The sequence below is a fragment of the Sus scrofa genome, chromosome 14 (genome assembly GCF_054392235.1).
Source record: "Sus scrofa isolate SSC_HxYL_T2T_F1_AM1 chromosome 14, Sscrofa_HxYL_maternal_Yorkshire_Landrace_v2.0, whole genome shotgun sequence".
Classification (NCBI taxonomy): domain Eukaryota; kingdom Metazoa; phylum Chordata; class Mammalia; order Artiodactyla; family Suidae; genus Sus; species Sus scrofa.
In genome coordinates this window covers 133,985,284-134,004,123 of record NC_139396.1, presented here as the reverse complement: position 1 = coordinate 134,004,123, position 18,840 = coordinate 133,985,284, and the positions used below count along the sequence as shown (strand labels likewise).

Sequence of the window (18,840 nt, the reverse complement as noted above, 5' to 3'; positions counted from 1 at the left end):
GGGTTTTTTTTTCCCCCCTTTGATCAGGTTTTCCTCCTCCAGATTCTTTTTTTTTAAAAGTGTGTGGGGTTTTTTTGGTTTGTTTTGCTTGGTGTATTACAGGAAGCCTCAGGAGTAAATGAGGCTGTATAAGAATAGAAGAAAAGTTAATTGAGGCTGTTAATTATTAATAGGAGAGGCAAAGATTTTTATAGACACGCAGGTTCATTTTTTTGAAGCCTGCTTCAGATAATGTGTTTTCTCAATATGGAACCTAGTGTAGTGAAGATTTACATTGGAAAAGATTTTTTGTTGTCTTTTTAGGCTGTACTCATGGCATATGGAGATTCCCGGGCTAGGGATTGAATCAGAGCTGTAGCCACTGGCCTACACCACGGCCACAGCAATGTCAGATCTGAGCCACATCTGTGACCTACACCATAGCTCATGGCAACACTGGATCCTTAACCCACTGGGCAAGGCCAGGGTTTGAACCTGCATCCTCATGGACACTAGTCAGATTCGTTTCCACTGAGCCATGACAGGAACTCCCTACATTGGAAAAGACTTAACAGAGATATAATTGCCACCTTAAAGTACGGGATGAATCTCTTCAATCTTGGAGAATTTTATACTGTTAAAATGGAATTTCATTGAACTTAATACATACCTTCCATGATTTTATTTCACTTTATTTATTTATTTTTTTAAGGTTGCACCTGAGGCATATAGAAGTTTCCAGGTTAGGGGTCCATTCGGAGCTACAGCTTTGGTTAACGCCACAGCCACAGCAACACCAGATCCAAGCTACGTCTGTGACCTACACATTTCTCGGCATCACCTGATCACTAACCCACTGAGCAAGGTCAGGGATCGAACCTGCATCCTCATGGATGCTAGTTGGATTCTTTTTTTTTTTTTTTTTTGTCTTTTTGCTATTTCGTGGGCCGCTTTCGCGGCATATGGAGGCTCCCAGGCTAGGGGTCGAATTGGAGCTATAGCTGCCAGCCTACGCCAGAGCCACAGCAACGCAGGATCCGAGCCGCGTCTGCAACCTACACCACAGCTCACGGCAATGCCGGATCGTTAACCCGCTGAGCAAGGGCAGGGATCGAACCCGAAACCTCATCATTCCTAGTCGGATTCGTTAACCACTGCGCCGCGACGGGAACTCCCGCTAGTTGGATTCTTATCCTGCTGAGCCACAGCAGGAACTCCTGCCATGGTTTTAGAAAGAAGCATTCCCTTTGCCAAAGAAAAGGCAAGAGATAATTATAGATATATAATTTTGTAAGTCTTACATTGAAGAAAACATATTTTATTAAAATGTTATTTACCCTGTATGTTTTCCTGAAGCTTGATTTGTAGTCTGGGAGATGAAATTTGTTATTCAAAAGCTGGAAAGACCATGACAGATTGTGGAGGATGTGGGGCTTGATTTAGAACTTCAAAGAAATAGAGAATTTGGATTAGTGGAGAGAAAAAAGAATATTCCAGGTTGGAGAGAAGCAAGAAAAAAAGACAGATGCAGGAATAATTGTAAGCTTTGTGATTATTTAGTGATTATGCCTTCATTTTTATTTCCCTTGTAACTGGAGCAGGGCTCGTGTATTGCAGGTAATCAGTAAATGTACGTTGACTGAATGTAACAGTAGAAAGTGATCTTTCTAGCGTCAGTTAACATCTATGGGAATGCTATTTGTATGGTCAGGAAATCACAAAGAATAATTAGTGAATTCTAAGATTTTAATCTTAAAAAATGACTCCCCTTTCCTTTTCCCCATCCTCTTACATACAGTACAGGACAGCAAAATACAGCTTCCAATTATACAGCTGCGTAAAGTATGGGCCGAAGCAGTACACTATGTGTCTGGGCTAAAAGAAGACTATAGCAGGCTCTTTCAGGGACAGAGAGCAGCAATGTAAGTGGATTCTGCTGTTTATAGGCACATTGTCATGTGCATTAATACTCATGAATTAACCTTGCCAGTTTTCAGTAGTCCGTATCTCATATAATACTTTATTACTGGGCCAATTTGATATGTAATATTCTTTTTTTTTTTAAATGGCCGAACCCATGGCATATGGAGGTTCTAGGGCCAGGGATTGAATCCAAACTGCAGTTGTGACCTACACCACAGCCACAGCAACAATGGATCCTTTCACTCACTGCACCAGGCAGGGGATCAAACCCATGCCTCCACATTGACCCAAGCCTCTCAATACAGATTCTTTTTTTGTTCGTTTTTGTTTTTTGTTGTTGCTTTTGTCTTTTTAGGGCTGCACCCTCAGCATATGGAAGTTCCCAGGCCAGGGGTTGAATCGGAGCTGGTGCAACTGCTAGCCTAGGCCAGGGCCACAGTAACACGGTCTGAGCCGTGTCTGCAACCTACACCACAGCTTACGGCAATGCTAAATCATTAACCCACTGAGTGAGGCCAGGGATTGAACCCTCATGGATACTTGTTGGGTTCGTCACTGCTTAGCCACAATGGGAACTGCTACACTGGGATTCTTAACCCACTTTGCCACAGAAGGAACTCCTGAAATGTAATATTCTGATCAGATTTCTAGAATTTTTACCAGTGGTCTGAAACTACCCAATTGCAATAGCTTGACAGTTGTTCCTGAACAGCCCTAGTGTAAGAAAATTGTTTTATCACAGAGTATCGTAGGCAGGAAGTCTTTAGAGACCAGATTCTAGAAATCAACTGTTTCTTGTAGATTGATAATAGAAACATAGACTTTGGGCTTATGGCTATTTGAGTTTTAAAATTTTTGTCCAATATTTCTGAAATGCTGGTATCTTTTTTTTCTTGCTATGGTTTAGGTTAAGTCTTCTTAGATATAATGCGAACTTGACAAAAATGAAGAACACCTTGATCTCAGCATCTCAGCAATTGAAAGCGAAATTGGAGTTTTTTCACAAAAGCATTCAACTTGACTTGGAAAGATATAGTGAGCAGATGACTTATGGGATATGTAAGTGTTGGGTAATGTATCTGAAGGAAGTGTCTAGTCTCTTGAAGCTATCTGCTGTTATTTCCTTCTTACCTCATAGCCAGTTGTTTCACTTTCATTCATTAGAAAAAGACACGACATCTCAAATCATCATAAACCATGTTCAATTTGAATGTTACTTCTTTTTTTTCTTAGCCTTTAGTTGAGCAACAACTCCCTCTTCCACCGCCACCAAAGAATTGCACTTCATCTTAGCCAAAAGGCCGAGAAGTGTTTTGCCAAGGTATTGGACTAAATAAAATTGTTCAGCCAGGAAGATACAGAAATGATTTAAGAATTTGTGATTGTCAAACCTTATTTTAAGAACAGATATAAAGTCTGTATTGGGGCTACTTTTTAGCCTGAGAAGTCTTAAACTACTTACCTTTTTGTAAACAATAACACAAATAATTCTAGGTGTTTTTGTTTCTTTGCTTTTTATTCCCCAAAGCACCTATTGTGGAGTCCAACTGTTTTTTATTGTGTACATAGCCACTAATTTTTTGGTTTTTCACTCCAAGCTTATCTCCCTTCAGATGTACTAAGGCAATGTGAAAAGCAGAATTAAAATTCAAATAATAAACCAAAGGAGTCACCCTCAGCATTTTTGTTTTCCTTCATGAAACAAATCCTTTTTTTGGAAAACAAATCCTATTTGTATACTTAGGTTGAGTAAGGTATGTGTAAATGATCAGCAGGGTCCAGTTGGATAAATAAGTTTACCCACTAACTGGTTCTATGATTGATGTTTTATTTCTGTTTGTATATTATAGGCATTCTGATAGGTTGTAAAATATTATAATTATCCCACCAAATTATCTTTGATTTGTCTTGTCAGTTGTCTGTCTTATACTACTATTTAAAAAGAGTGAGGGAGTTCCCATTGTGGCATAGCAGAAACAAATCCAACTAAGAACCATGAGGTTGTGGTGTAGATCCCTGGCCTCCTTCAGTGGGTTAAGGATCTGGTGTTGCCATGAACTGTGGTGTAGGTCGCAGACTCAGCTCAGATCCTGCATTACTGTGGCTCTGGTATAGGCCGGCAGCTATAGCTCTGATTCGACCCCTAGCCTGGGAACCTCCATATGCTGCAAGCATGGCCCTAAAAAGTAAAAATAAATAAATAAATAAATGAAGGAGGTGGACCTATGTTTGCTGATATTACAAGATCACTTAGGTCTTTAATAGCAATGTTTTAAGTTGGAAAAAAGCAAAGAAGGAAAGATATTTATAGATGGTCCCATTTGTGTGAGAAAAGGATATGTGTTCTATGTAATAAATGATTGAGTGGGATCCCTGAAGGGAGAGGGTGGAGAGGAGGAAGAGAGAGGCTTTTTATATCCCTTTATAGTGTTCGATTTAAAAAAAATCGTGTTCATGTATTACTTTTTAGATTTCCTTTTTTAAAAGAGAATATTATCTGTATTAGTTTCCTAGGGTTGCCATTGCCTAACAAATTGCTATAAAATGGATGGCTTAAAACACAAGTTTTTTATCTCATAGTTTCAGAGGCTGAAATTACAAAATCAAGGTGTTGGCAGGGCCATGCTCGCTCTGAAACCTGTGGAGAAGAAGCCTCTCTTGATTTTTCCCAGTTTGTCAGCAATCCTTCACATTCCTTGAATTGCAGCTATATAGCTCTTGAATCTCTGCCTCTTGCCAAATGGACGTTTCTGTTTATATGTCTATGTCTCTTCTCCTCTTATAAGGACACTAGTCATACTGGGTAAGAGTCCATCTTAATTTAGCTGATTGAATCTGCAGTGACCCTGTTTCCAAATAAAGCCGCATTCTGAAGTACTGAGTTAGAACTTCAGCCTATCTTTTGGGGGGACAGATCAACCTATAACTCTGTTTTTGATGTTGAAATGGTAAGGAAATGGATAGATCAGTAATTAAAGCTTTGGCTGTTTCTGGGATAACCAATCAAGACTTTTTTTTTCAGCCTCAGAAAAAATGTTGAAAGCATGGAAAGAAATGGAAGAAAAGGCTATCCACTATGCTGAGGTAAAAATCACTGAGCTCACTCTGTGTGCTTATTAATTCCTGAGGTCTCCTTTAGAAATTGTCTTTGGTTTTGCTACATAAAGTATTTTTCATGTCATTCCTGAATATCAGACAAATATCTAGTAGATGCTTTGTGTGTATAGAAGGAAGTACCATAGTGGATAAAAAACAAGTGCTTTGGGCAAATGAAACTAAACTGAAGCTTCACTGAGTTTTAGTTTCTACATTATAATATGGGGACTATAACTTTTTTAGTTATACAGATTAAATGGGAATGAATAACAAATGATAGTTATCACTATATTTTTATGACTGGTTTAGATAGGATGGCTGCATATTTCGGTTTATACCTGTCTTGTCATAACTTTCAATAGTACTTATTTTCAAAATTATGCTGTTTTGAACAGTAAATTATATGGTCACACTGGGTATAGGTCATTCTTTAGGCGGCAGATTCCTTCCTTACATCTTTTCTTGTTCCCATTAAATTATTGGTCTCCTTGATGCCAGCACTTTCCTGAGGACATGGGTGGGGCAGTTCGTATCCTGGGTTAAGAAATCCAGTGTCTTTATCTTTCTGCATCCTTATTCAAGGCATTTGGATTTTTTTTTTTCTTTTTTTTGGTCTTTTCGCCATTTCTTGGGCCGCTCCCACGGCATATGGAGGTTCCCAGGCTAGGGGTCTAATCGGAGCTGTAGCCACCAGCCTATGCCAGAGCCACAGCAACGCGGGATCTGAGCCTCGTCCGCGACCTATGCCACAGCTCACAGCAACGCCAGATCCTTAACCCACTGAGCAAGGCCAGGGATCGAACCCGCAACCTCATGGCTCCTAGTCGGATTCCTTAACCACTGAGCTGTGACAGGAACTCCTATTCAAGGCATTTGGGAACAAGAGGTAATGAAATCTTAAAACTGAGATGCAGTGGTTTTGATGGCCACTTTTTCATGTTAGTGACACTTCTGTCTTTTTGCCTCTCAGGAGAAGAAAGAAATGCTAGTAGTTTACTGTTGTCAGGAGAGAAATGAGAGAAGCATAGGAATAAGTTTGTTCTCATGTGAAAATTAAGTGTTATAATATGAAAGATAAGAAAACTTGAAAAAAATCAGTATTTTGCATTAAATCATTTAGTTTTCTTACTGCAGCAAGTTATTCTCTGAGTTCTTCACTGTGTTGTGTGGTAGAGAGCCTGTCATTTACTTTGTTTCATCATATTTTAGGTGGGTGTCATTGGATATCTGGAGGATCAAATCATGTCCCTGCACACCGAAATCATGGAGCTACAGAAGAGCCCCTATGGACGGCGTCAGGGAGACTTGATGGAATCTCTGTAAGGGTAAACTCATGTTGTTGGTGTTGGTATCTGTATTGGTAGCAGATTGTTTGTTCTTTGTGTTTCTGGCAGATTAAGTCTGTATGTGGTTCTTTTCTTTTTCTTTTTTTTTTTTTTTTTGTCTTTTCCAGGGCTGCTGCCACAGCACGTGGAGGTTCCCAGGCTAGGGGTCGAATCGGAGCTGGAGCTGCCAGCCTATGCCAGAGCCACAGCAACGCCAGATCCGAGCTGCATCTTTGACCTACACCAATGCCAGATCCCCAACCCACTGAGGGAGGCCAGGGATCGAACCCACCACCTCATGGTTCCCAGTCAGATTTGTTAACCACTGAGCCACAACGGGAACTCCCTGTGGTTCTTTTCTACAGTTTGCCTTTCCCCACATATATTGGAATTGTATTTAAAAAGGAAGTTCTTAGTCACAGGGAATTTTGGAAATAACTGGGTTGACCTTATTTATTTATTTAAGGGCCACACCTGCGGCACATGGAAGTTCCTAGGCTAGGGGTTGAATCAGAGCTTCAGCTGCCAGCCTGTGCCACAGCCACAGAAATGCTAGATCCCAGCCACGTCTGTGACCTACACCATAGCTTGTGGCAACACTGGATCCTTAACCCACTGAGTAAGGCCAAGGATCAAATCTGCATCCTCATGGATACTAGTTGGGTTCATTACCACTGAGCAACATCAGGAACTCCACCTTTTCTTTTTTAAATCAAAGCATCTTTTCATGTGAATGTTAAGAATTTTTCAAGTATTCTAAGTTACAAACTAATTCCTTACTTACCATACTTTTTGTTCAAGGAAGATATTGTCTATTAAATTACCTAAATAAGGTTAACTTTCTAAGTGTTTGGATTAGAAACTTCAGATTTTTGTCTCAAACTACAGGTCACAATTTTGCCCATTTAAGTGTTTCTGATGCAAGGATATTATATATGTGATAGTAATCAGAACAGATATGAAGTATATTTAACTTTGTGTCTTAAGATCTTATTACTAAGTGAAATGCTCTGTAAAATATTCTTTGGCAGTATGTACTTGCTTTAAAAAAGGGATCATTGAACTATTCAGATAACATTGTTCATTTCAATTTGGGAATTATTAAAGTCATTAAACTATCTTCACATATGAAAGCATGTTTTCTCTTTCATAGGGAACAGCGCGCCATTGATCTCTATAAGCAGTTAAAGCACAGACCTGCAGGTAAGACAGTTTTTCACAGCACACAAAGGCATTTTAGAAAACCATCCCTAACTTAAGATATTAGGAGTTGGATTTTAAACAATAAATTCTAGTTTTGGTATTGCCATGAGATGTTTATGGTACAACAGCTTTTAAGTTTGTAAGAATTTAAGAAATTAGGAAGATAAAGTAAGAAAATTGAAAAGGGGAGTTCCTGTTGTGGCTCAGCTGATTAAGAACCCAGCATAGTGTCTGTGAGGACGAAGGTTCAGTCCCTGGCCTCGTTCAGTGGGTTAAGGATCCGGCATTGCCATGAGCTTCGGTATAGGTGGCAGATGTGGTTCAGACCTGGTGTTGCTGTGGCTGTGGTGTAGGCTGACAGTTGTAGCTCTATGTGAACCCTAGCCTGGGAACTTCCATATGTCACAGGTGTGGCCTTTAAAAAAAGAGAAAATTGAAAAGGGAAGTGAAAGGAAGGAATGAAAGAAAAAAGGAACTCAAGGGAAAGAGGAAGAAAGAAAATGTGTGGAAAGATGGAAAAAATACATGCTGCTTAAAATTAAAGATATTGGAAAGAATTTGATGATGTGGGTTTGGGTGTAGAATGGCGAGAGGGATGGCCCATGTGCTAGGCCAAAGCAATTTACTTTGAAAATGCTGCTTTCATTTGTACCTGGTCACTGTGAATTTCACTGGCAAAACAGTTCTTGAATACAGAGAATGTTCTTCTGGAAAGACCACTTGTTTGGGGATCAAAAGTATTGAATTCTTTTTTGTTTGTTTGTTTGTCTTTTTAGGGCCGCACCCGCAGCATATGGAGGTTCCCAGGTTAGGGGGGTCTAATCGAAGCTGTAGCTGCCGGCCCATGCCAGAGCCACAGCAACGCCAGATCCAAACCATGTCTGCGACCTACACCACAGCTCATGGCAATGCCAGATCCTTAACCCATTGAGCAAGGCCAGGGATTGAACGCGTAACCTTATGGTTCCTAGTTGGATTCGTTTCCGATGCGCCATGATGAGAACTCCCAAAAGTATTGATTCTAAATTGTGACCTTGGGCAGATAACTTTTTCTCCCTGTATCTTGTTTCCCTCTTCTGCAAAATGGAGTTGAAACCTATCTTTCCTAACTCAGTGACTCTGTGTGTGGCAAATTAGAGTGGATGCCTGTGAAAATACTTTGAAAACTATAAAGTACTATGTATGTGCAAGATAATTATCCTTCAGTTAGAAGCTTTTTTTTTTTCGGTATTTTCTAGGACTGCACCCACAGCATTTGGAGGTTCCCAGGCTAGGGATCGAATCGGAGCTGTAGCCGCCGGCCTTCGCTAGAGCCACAGCAACGCCAGATCCAAGCCGAGTCTGCGACCTACACCACAGCTAATGGCAATGCCAGATCCTTAACTCACTGAGCAAGGCCAAGGATCGAACCCATAACCTCATGGTTCCTAGTTGGATTCATTAACCACTGAGCCATGACGGGAACTCCCCCCCCCCCTTTTTTTTTAAATGGCTATACCTGCAACTTGAAAGTTCCTAGACTAGGGATTGAATCTGAGCCACAGCTATGACCTATTTGCACCTGTAGCAGTGCTGGATCCTTTAACCCACTGCACCAGGCTGGGGATTGAAGCCTCACCTTTGTAGCAGCCCAAGCCACTGAAGTCTTAACCCATTGTGTCACAGCACGAACTCCAAACTAATTTGTTTTCATAAGTTATAGGAGAAATAAAAGGTGAAGTCTTTGCCCTAATTTGCTAAATACCTGTATTGTAAACAAAAAAACATGTTTTACACCTGAAAATTTACACATGCAAATTAATATATATGTTGAATTGTATTTAGCAAATAACATGATCTCCTCTACATTAATTTTTTTTTTTTTTTCTTTTTAGGGCTGCACCCTTGGCATGTGGAAGTTGCCAGGCTAGGGGTCAAATCTGAGCTACAGCTGCCAGCCTACACCACAGCCATAACAATTCAGGATCCAAGCCACATCTGCGACCTACACCAGAGCTCATGGCAATGCCAGATCCCTAACCCACTGAAGGAGGCCAGGGATCGAACCTGCATCCTCATGGATACTAGTCAGATTCATTTCCACTGAGCCAGGAAACTCCTACATTTATTTTTACTATGGTGGAGTTTGTTCATCTAATTTCTATAAACATTTATGAGGTGCATATACAATAGGCACATAACCCTGACTCCAGGGTTCCTCCTGCAGGAGATGACATCTGATTTGAGGCTTAAAGACTAAGTAGCAGTAGTTGGAGAAAAGGCTCTTATAGATTCAGGTATAATAGATAAAGATATGTATATGTAGCAATTAGCATGTTTGAGGAAATGCAGTGTGACTAGGTTGTAGAGTTTCAAAAGGAGAGAGAGATGTGGCTGGATCATAAATGATCTGGTATGTCATGGTAACGATTTTAGATTTCATGATGATAGCAAAGAGAAACCCTAAAAAGTTTTAAGCAGGGGAATGGCATAATCAGATCAGCATTTTAGAAATACTTCTCTGGGGAGTTCCCGTCATGGCTCAGCGGTTAACAAACCCAACTAGGATCCATAAGGATGTGGGTTCAATCCCTGGCCTCGCTCCGTGGGTTAAAGATCTGGTGTTGCCGTGAGCTGTGGTGTAGGTCGCAGATGTGGCTTGGATCTGATGTTGCTCTGGCTGTGGCATAGGCCTGCAGCTGTAGCTCAGATTAGACCCCCTAGCCTGGGAACCTCCATAAGCTGTGGGTACGGCCCCCCCCTGCCAAAAAGGAAATACTTCTCTGGCAGCATTGTGGATGATGGATTCAAGTGTGGCTGGGGTAGAGCTGCACACTAGTTATGAAGTTGTTAAATAATCATGGCTCAGGGTAGGGTGGGCCATGAACTAAGGCAGAGAGCCTGAACTGTGGCAGTGGAGTGAAAAGGAGGAGGGGAAGGGCAAGAGAGAGATTTAAGAGGTAGAACTGATAGTGCTGGGAGATAGACTGAATATGGGTGGCAGGAGACAGGGTAAAGAGTCATGAATGCCTGCTAGCTTTCTGGCTAGGGCAACTGGGTGCATGGTAGGACTGCTCACCATAATAGGAATTGCAGGAAAGATGACAGACTTAATGGGAAAAGAAAAGGAGTTCAGTTTTGTATGTGCTGATGTTAAGATGTCAGTGAGACATTCAAATAGAGATGTCTATAATATTTAATATGTATGTATATATGCACATATTATAAACACACACATGCACACACACACACACACACACACACACACACACGTACGTACCTATATATATATGAATTTACTAGAGAAGTCCAGGCTAGAGCTTTAGCTATTTTGAGAGTAATCAGGCATAGGAGTAAAATGATCATCTTGAAAAAGTACTTTGAAGAAGGAAACCAAGGATGGAATCCTAAAGAGTACCAACATTCAAGAAATGGCTAGAAGCAGGAGAGCCTCCAAAGAAGATTGAGAAATGGCCAGAATATATAGTAATAATTATATGATAGGAGTAGGACAGAATTTTAAGAAAATGATCAATAGGGTGAAATGCTACAGAAATGTGGATAATAAAAATAATAATGAAAATATTCACGGGATTTAGCAGTTTGGACATCCTGGCAAAATAATGCCCTTTTGGGAACAGAATCCAAATTGTAGTAGGCCGAGAGGGAGTGGGACAGGAGGAAATGAAGTCAGTGTGGCTCATAAATCCCTGAAACCTTTTCAGAGGAAGTCAGTGAAATCAAAGCTGTTTTCATAATATTAGGATGTTATTTGCCTTTTTTTTTTTTTTTTTTTTTGGTCTATTGATGGCCACACTCGCAGCATATGGAGATTCCCAGGCTAGAGGTCTAATTGGAGCTGTTTCTCCCGGCCTACGCCAGAGCCACAGCAACGCCAGATCTGAGCCGAGTCTGCGACCTACACCACAGCTCATGCCAACGTCAGATCCTTAACGATCCTTAACCCACTGAGCGAGGCCAGGGATCGAACCCGCAACCTCATGATTCCTAGTCAGATTCGTTTTCACTGCGCCACGACGGGAACTCCTGCCTTTTTTTTTTTTTTTTTTTTATGTTGACATTTTCACTGATGCTACAAAAGCATTGGTGGGTAGTGGGTAAACAGCTCGCACCTTACTTAGCATGAACAAAGGTACTAACACCAAACTATGCTAGTAGTCATTGATTTTTACCAACATGCATTCATAGTTTTAAAAAAATGCTAGTTTCATTTAAGAGCATCCTTGATAAAGCAGTAAAAATTCTATTTAAATCTCAACCCTTGAGTGTATGTCTTTTTAATATTCTGTATGACAATGTACAGAATGGGAAGATTGAACCCACATCCTCATGGATACTAGTTGGGTTTGTTACCACTGAGCCCAGTGGGAACTCCTTCATTGTTTATATTGGAGAAGGTTGACATTCTGAGGTCTTTGTCCATCTGAAAGGGCTAGTTATATGGGAAAGCTATGGGGCTTGGTCCATGTGATTTATGAAGAAATGCTGTTTGGAGAGGAGCCTTTTTGGAATCTCTGTATCTGGAGGGAGAGACAAAAACATGTAATGGGGAATAAAGTTGAGTGCTAGGGGGAAGGTCTTTGCAGTGCTAACCAAGGACATAACTCCTTTCATAGTAAAATGTGGGTAACAATGGTAGCCATCTCATGGGAGTCCTGTGAGGGTTAAATGAGAAAATTGTTAGTAGATAATAGATGTATTTTTTGCATTCAAGATTAATTATTGTTCAGGGAAATAGCAGCATGATACATGAGCAACCTTCTAATTTTTTAAAACTTAAGTGGCCATTTTCTGAAATGTAGCAGTTAATGCTAGTTGTTCAGTTTGGGTTGTTTTTTTTTTTTGTTTGTTTTTTGTTTTTTTGTTTGTTTGTTTGTTTGTTTGTCCTTTTGTCCTTTTGTCTTTTTGTCTTTTTAGGGCTGAACTTGAGGCATGTGGAGGTTCCCAGGCTAGGGGTCCATTTGGAGCTGTAGCCACCGGCCTACGCCACAGCCACAGCAGTGCAGGATCTGAGCCACCTACACCACAGCTCATGGCAACACCAGATCCTTAACCCACTGAGCGAGGCCAGGGATTAAACCCATGTCCTTATGGATGCTAGTCAGGTTTGCTAACTGCTGAGCCAAAACGGGAACTTCCAGTTTATCTTTTAAATGAGATGGCATCTCCTATAAACATAGAATTCACTCACTGTAACCACACGACAGTCCCATTTGGGGACATTTTTCAGCTGCTAGTTTGCTTTAAGATGTCATACTAGTCTCAAACTGAACTTTCAAGATGTCTACAGATCCTTTTATTAGTGTATCAGATTTGGCTTAAATTGGTCAGCTTTTTTTTAAAGTTTTCATGGGTGTAAAAAAGTGGATGAACATGAAATTCCAAGCAACCTACTTGGGACTCCTTCGAGTCAGTGAAAGTTTGATGAATTACAGTGCTGTTTCTAAATAAATTCTGTTAATCATCTAAAAAACAAACAAAAAAATGATCTCTTGGGAGTTCTCTGATGGCGTAGTGGGTTAAGACTCCTCCTGGCTGCTGCTCTGTGGTGTAGGTTCGATCCCTGGTCCAGGAACTTCCACATGCTGCTTGTGTGGCAAAAAAGAAAAAAACAAAACAAACAAAAAAATCAAGAGAACCTGAAATAAACATTGCAGATCTCATTTAAAAAAAAAAAAAAAAAAGATCCCTTGGCTAGAAGACTGCATATGTGTCTGGGGCTTGAGTTAGTATGGATTAAAGATAGCCAAGATGATTCTTCTCAAAATAGACAACTAAGGTCTCTGAAGATAAAGTGATAAATTTATATATACATTATACATACAAACATACAGACTTCATTTTTAGTTATAAGATTATTTGTAGATAATATATTTTGTAATCCTAATATCTTATATTTTAATCTAGCTTTGAAATTGAGATGTTAATTAATTAAAACTAGTTTCAGGAGTTCTCTTGTGGCCCCGTGGGTTAAGGATCCTGTATTGTCATTGAAGCAGCTTAGGTCATTGCTATGGCGTGAGTTTGATCCCTGGCCTGGGAACTTCCGCATGCCGCAAGTGTGCACCCCCCCTCCCCAAAAAAACCTAGTTTCAGATTTTTAGGAATTTTTTGTTTGGAGGCTGGTATGTTCACACAGAAGAGATGCTATACCTACTGACTGAGATCTTTTATAGATCACTCTTACAGCGACAGCACGGAGATGGTGAAAATCATTGTGCATACTGTGCAGAGTCAGGACCGGGTTCTCAAGGAGCTGTTTGGTCATTTGAGGTAGAAATATTGTTTTATTTCATGTTCCTTTCAAAGTGTAATAGCCCTTTCTGGTAAATATACTGGACCTAGGAAGAGTTCTGGCAGTACCTTGGATAGCTTGATCACAGCTGCATGCATTTAAGTGTTCTGTTTGTGTGCATTGCTTTGCAGATCATTAAATCTGATGCTAATTGTGATTCATTTCCCCAGTTGGGTGTGGGAGTATGGGATATAGTCTTAGGGGATGTGTAAGTGTCTGACACAGATTTTACCTCTTCAGCAAGTTGTTGGGCTGTAAGCAGAAGATTATTGATCTACTGCCCAAGGTGGAGATGGCTCTCAGTAACATCAAAGAAGCTGACAATACTGTCATGTTTATGCAGGGAAAGAGGCAGAAAGAAATATGGCATCTCCTTAAAATTGCCTGTGTAAGTAATTATTAATGAATCATTTAATGTAACAATGATTTGCTGTTATTCCTTGCAAAAGGGATTTTTATCAGCATGATCTGAGTCCTCTTGAAGATGTGTGTATTTTATGTTGGGCTGATGCTCATGTTCTTTGCTTGGTGTCTCACTAGCAATTCAGATGCAGGACTTTGTGATCATCTTTCACTATGTCTCTTTTCAGTCTCCTGTTTTTTATATTCCTTCCAGCCCTTGACCACTCTGGTATCCCAACCCTATCTGGGGATAGATGTACCTGACTGGTTTAAAAAAAACAGCCCTTGGAGTTCCCATCGTGGCACAGCGGAAATGAATCCGACTAGGAACCATGAGGTTGCGGGTTCGATCCCTGGCCTCAATCAGTGGGTTAAGGATCTGGCGTTGCCGTGAGCTGTGGTGTAGGTCACAGATGTGGCTTGGATCTGATGTTGCTGTGGTTGTGGTGCGGGCCAGCAGCTGTAGCTCCAGATTGGACCCCTAGCCTGGGAACCTCCGTATGCCGTGGGCACAGCCCTAAAAGCCAAGAAACAAACAAAAACAGCCCTTTGTTCAGCTGGAGTTTTTTTTCCTCCAACTGTAGTATAATAGAGGGATGGATACATTTGGTTTTTGTCAATGAAGAAAAAGGTCAAGGACAGGATAGTAGTGTGTTATAGTGGGGATAGTTTTGTACAGAAATACTCTGGTTATGCATAATAGTAATAGAAATGTAAGTCTTAGGAGCATGAATGCTTGGAGATGCTTGCCTATAATTGGTTGTTTTGTTTTGTTTTTCCCCTTTTAGACACAGAGTTCTGCTCGGTCCCTTGTAGGATCCAGTCTAGAAGGTGTAACCCCTCAGGCCTCAGCATGGGTGCCCCCAACTTCAGCAGAACGTGAACGTCCTCTGTCATGCGTGGTAACTCCTCAAGATGGGTGGGTTCACTTTGTAACAATAGATGGTTGTGTTTTCAAGAGCAGTGGTAGGAATGAGGCAGTGTTAATGGTTACGGCATAATCTTTAGTGGCTTATAAACCAGGGTTGAATCCTGATTGTCCCTTTGTGATAACCTTATACAATTAACTTGACTCTTAAGGTTCACATTTCTTCACCTGTTAAATGGGAAGTGCTGTGAAAATTCAGCTAGAGAATGTATATGAAGAGCTTGGAAGAGCATATTTAGCAAATGTTACTTATTAGTTAAATCCAAGTTCTAAATTCTTTATCTGTTATTGGCTTATCAAATCTTTTACGCAAACTTTATTGCTAACTTAACCATTTATCTTTGAAAAATTATGCTATCTTGTTGCAGCTATCATTTTGGGGCCCTTGATCACCTCTCTAATGAATTGAGTTTAATCTACTCATTTTATAACTCGTATTTCTAAAGTCAGACTTTTTTCAGTGCCTTAAATCAGTTTCGCAAATAACTTGTTTGATGTCCTGTATTTTCTTTTAAATTCTTCTTTTCTGCTAAAAGCTGAATGACTATCCATTTCTGTTATTTTTCTCAGCATAAGATGTGCCATATCCAGAGCCAGTGGCTCTTTGCTAGCTTGTGTATTGCTATTTTTCACACAACCCATGGAGGCCTCTACAGTACCAGCATTTCCTGGAAGCTCTGCCCATAATTAGTTTTGCAGAAGTGCAGCCATGTAACATCACTGCTCAGGAGGTCATGCAGTTATACATTCTGTACTACTTTTATGAAAAAAAAAAAAAAGCACATGGCAGGAAGGCAAGCTGATATCAGGTATTTTATCTTTTTGAAGAAAGCAAGTTTCAGGGTATATCTTAGGGTCATTGTAGATCTGGCCCAATGTAATACAGCTACAGCATAGGCTATAATTAATTATATAGACTTTAGGAAATAATCCATTGATCAGAGTTGATGCAAATAAAAGTTTTGTATTTCCTTTTTGCTTTCATTAAAGACAGGTTGGTTAGGGGATGGTAATTGTTGCAGATGTTACCTCTGTATAGGTAATTTCCAATTTGAGGTTGTGGTTTTTTGCAAAAGTGTATCCTACAAGAATTTTAAAATATATTTTCCAGTAAGAAATTATAAAGGAAAACTGATTGCAGTTATTATATACCTGAGTGCTACTTAACCACCAAGGATTGGCCTCAATTTTTCTTTTTCTTTCTTTTTTTTTTTTTCTTTTTGTTCTTTTGTTTTTTTAGGGCCGTACATGTGGTATATGGAGGTTCCCAGGCTAGGAGTCCATTTAGAGCTGTAGCTGCTGGCCTGTCACAGCCACAGCAACACGGGATCCAAGCCGTGTCTCCGACCTACACCACAGCTCACGGCAACACTGGATCCTTAACTCGCTGAGCAAGGCCAGGGATCAAACCCACATCCTCATGGATACTAGTTGGGATCGTTAACCACTGAGCAACGACAGAAACTCCATGGCCTCAATTGTTTTGTTGAATAAGCTGAATGAAAATTTAGTTCTAAGGAATAGTAGCAATCATCCATGGCCTAGAACTGATTTTAGTAGGGCAGGGACTGAGGGTTAGTAAAAGGTAAGGATGGAAGAGGAGACTGTGGAAGGTGGAAACCAGATTCAGGATTTCCTTCTAATACAAACTTCCAGGGATAATTCTTGGTTCTGAGCAGGTCCCCTGTCACACTATTTTCTTCTGCTGTCCTCAGGAATCAGCTTGCTTGTTTTCTTGTTCATTGCTGTCATCTATAGTTTCTGAAGTTTTTTTTTTTTTTTTTTTCCCCTACCTTCCCTGATCTTTGAAGAACAGATTGTACTTTTGAATCTTCTCCCCTACATTTGTATCTCTAAAACAAGCATCCTGATGTTCTTACTGCTTGTAAGGAAAGGGAACTATTCCAGAAACAGAAAGAGATCTTTCATCTTTCTGTGCCACAAGGATCTTCTCCCCTCTCCCTGCTGCCTCCCTGCCCCGTGAGCATTTTTGGGGGTAGAAAGTTGTGTATAAGTGCCACTTATATTTCAGAGGAAAATCAGATTGGAGTTATAATGGATTCCCTATCGTTAGAGTTGGGCAGAGACAGCAGCTTGGAGTATCAAACAGGACTCTGACTCTGGGCTGGAGGGATGAGGAAACTGAAGACTACAGGAACTGGCTGCATGGGGATGCTGGGTTGCAATGTTGCAGGAAGGGCAGTTATCATCCTGATCCTAAAGACTAGAAAGTAGAGGAAATTCACATGCCCCTTTGAGCTGAATTTGAAAACGCTGTTTTTCATTCCACAGGGAGACTTTAGCACAAATGATAGAAGAAAATTTGAACTGTCTTGGCCATTTAAGCTCTATTATTCATGAAGCAAATGAGAAACAGGGCACTAATATGATGGTAAGTTTTATATGGCTATGGATATGTGTTTTAGGTATGTTGGGTGCAAAGGGTTTAACTTTCCATGCTAGACTTATCTGGCATTTGGTATGCAGACGGGGAATAGAACTCTGTGTAATGGAGTTCCCACTGTGGCTCAATGGGATTGCTGGTGCCAGGATGCAGGTTTAGTCCTCGGCCCGGCACGGGTGGGTAAAAGGATCTAGTGTTGCTGCAGATGCAGCTCAGATCTGATCCCTGGCCCGGGAACTCCATATGCTGAGGGGTGGCCAAAAAAAAAAAAAAAGAACTCAGAGGAAAGAGCATTTGAGGAATGCCTAATGTCAGTTTCCTATCTTCTCTTATTTATGTATACACTAGGATTATGTTATCAGTAATCTTCAACAATAGCATTTTTGGTCAAGTTAAATGAGTGGTGAGCTTTCTTTGTGGTGTGACCACTGAAATTGAATGGTTTGTACTTTGTTGCTTCAGCAATCAATTTTCCCCAATAAGATGGGGCATGATTTGTACTGTAATTCAAATACAGTAACTGCTGTATGCAAAATGAATAATGTTCATGTGGTTATAATTAATAGAAGCATTTATATGAAAAAGACTGGTTACTATGAGTTATTGATTTGTTAAAACTTGAGGAAACTACAATAAAATGTTTACTGAGTTAATTTTTACTACATTTAGTCTTGATAATTTCCTTTTATTCCCTTTTTCATTAATTATTTGCTTCAAATATTTATGAAAACTGCTTGAAATATTTTTTTTTTATTGAGAAGAAAGTAAACTTTTTTTTTTTTGGGGTCTTTTTGTCTTTTAGGGCCACACCTGCGGCATATAGAGGTTCCCAGGCTAGGGGTCCAACTGGAGCTGGAGCTTTCTACCTACACCACAGCTCACGGCAACACAGGCTCCCCAACTCACTGATCGAGGCCAGGGATGGAACCCATGTCCTCACGGATGCTAGTCGGGTTTGCTACCTGCTGAGCCACACCAGGAACCCCGTAAACTCTTTAATTATAACTTATTTATACTTTTGGTTTTTCAACTTTTGATTACAGAATATCTAGATATGGAGTTCCCGTTGTGGCTCAGTGGTTAACGAATCCGACTAGGAACCATGAGGCTGTGGGTTCGATCCCTGGCCTCGCTCAGTGAGTTAAGGATCTGGCGTTGCCGTGAACTGTGGTGTAGGTTGCAGATGCAGCTTGGATCCTGCATTGCTGTGGCTCTGGCGTAGGCTGGCAGCTGTAGCTCTGATTAGACCCCTAGCCTGGGAATTTCCATATGCCGTGGGAGCGGC

General features: G+C 40.5%; 1 protein-coding gene across 7 annotated transcripts in view; it reads left to right on the top strand.

Annotated features, from left to right (window-relative positions):
• The window catches only part of CHUK (component of inhibitor of nuclear factor kappa B kinase complex), a 48,071-nt gene that overhangs the window by 28,020 nt on the left and 1,211 nt on the right, over positions 1–18,840 (top strand). For 2 of the 7 annotated variants that reach the window (XM_084992540.1, NM_001114279.1), the window contains 9 exon segments: positions 1,778–1,901; positions 2,810–2,961; positions 4,925–4,986; positions 6,208–6,317; positions 7,477–7,526; positions 13,703–13,799; positions 14,062–14,209; positions 15,012–15,142; positions 17,444–17,543. In XM_084992540.1, the coding sequence (XP_084848666.1) occupies positions 1,778–1,901; positions 2,810–2,961; positions 4,925–4,986; positions 6,208–6,317; positions 7,477–7,526; positions 13,703–13,799; positions 14,062–14,209; positions 15,012–15,142; positions 17,444–17,543 (974 nt within the window). 7 annotated transcript variants of the gene reach the window in all.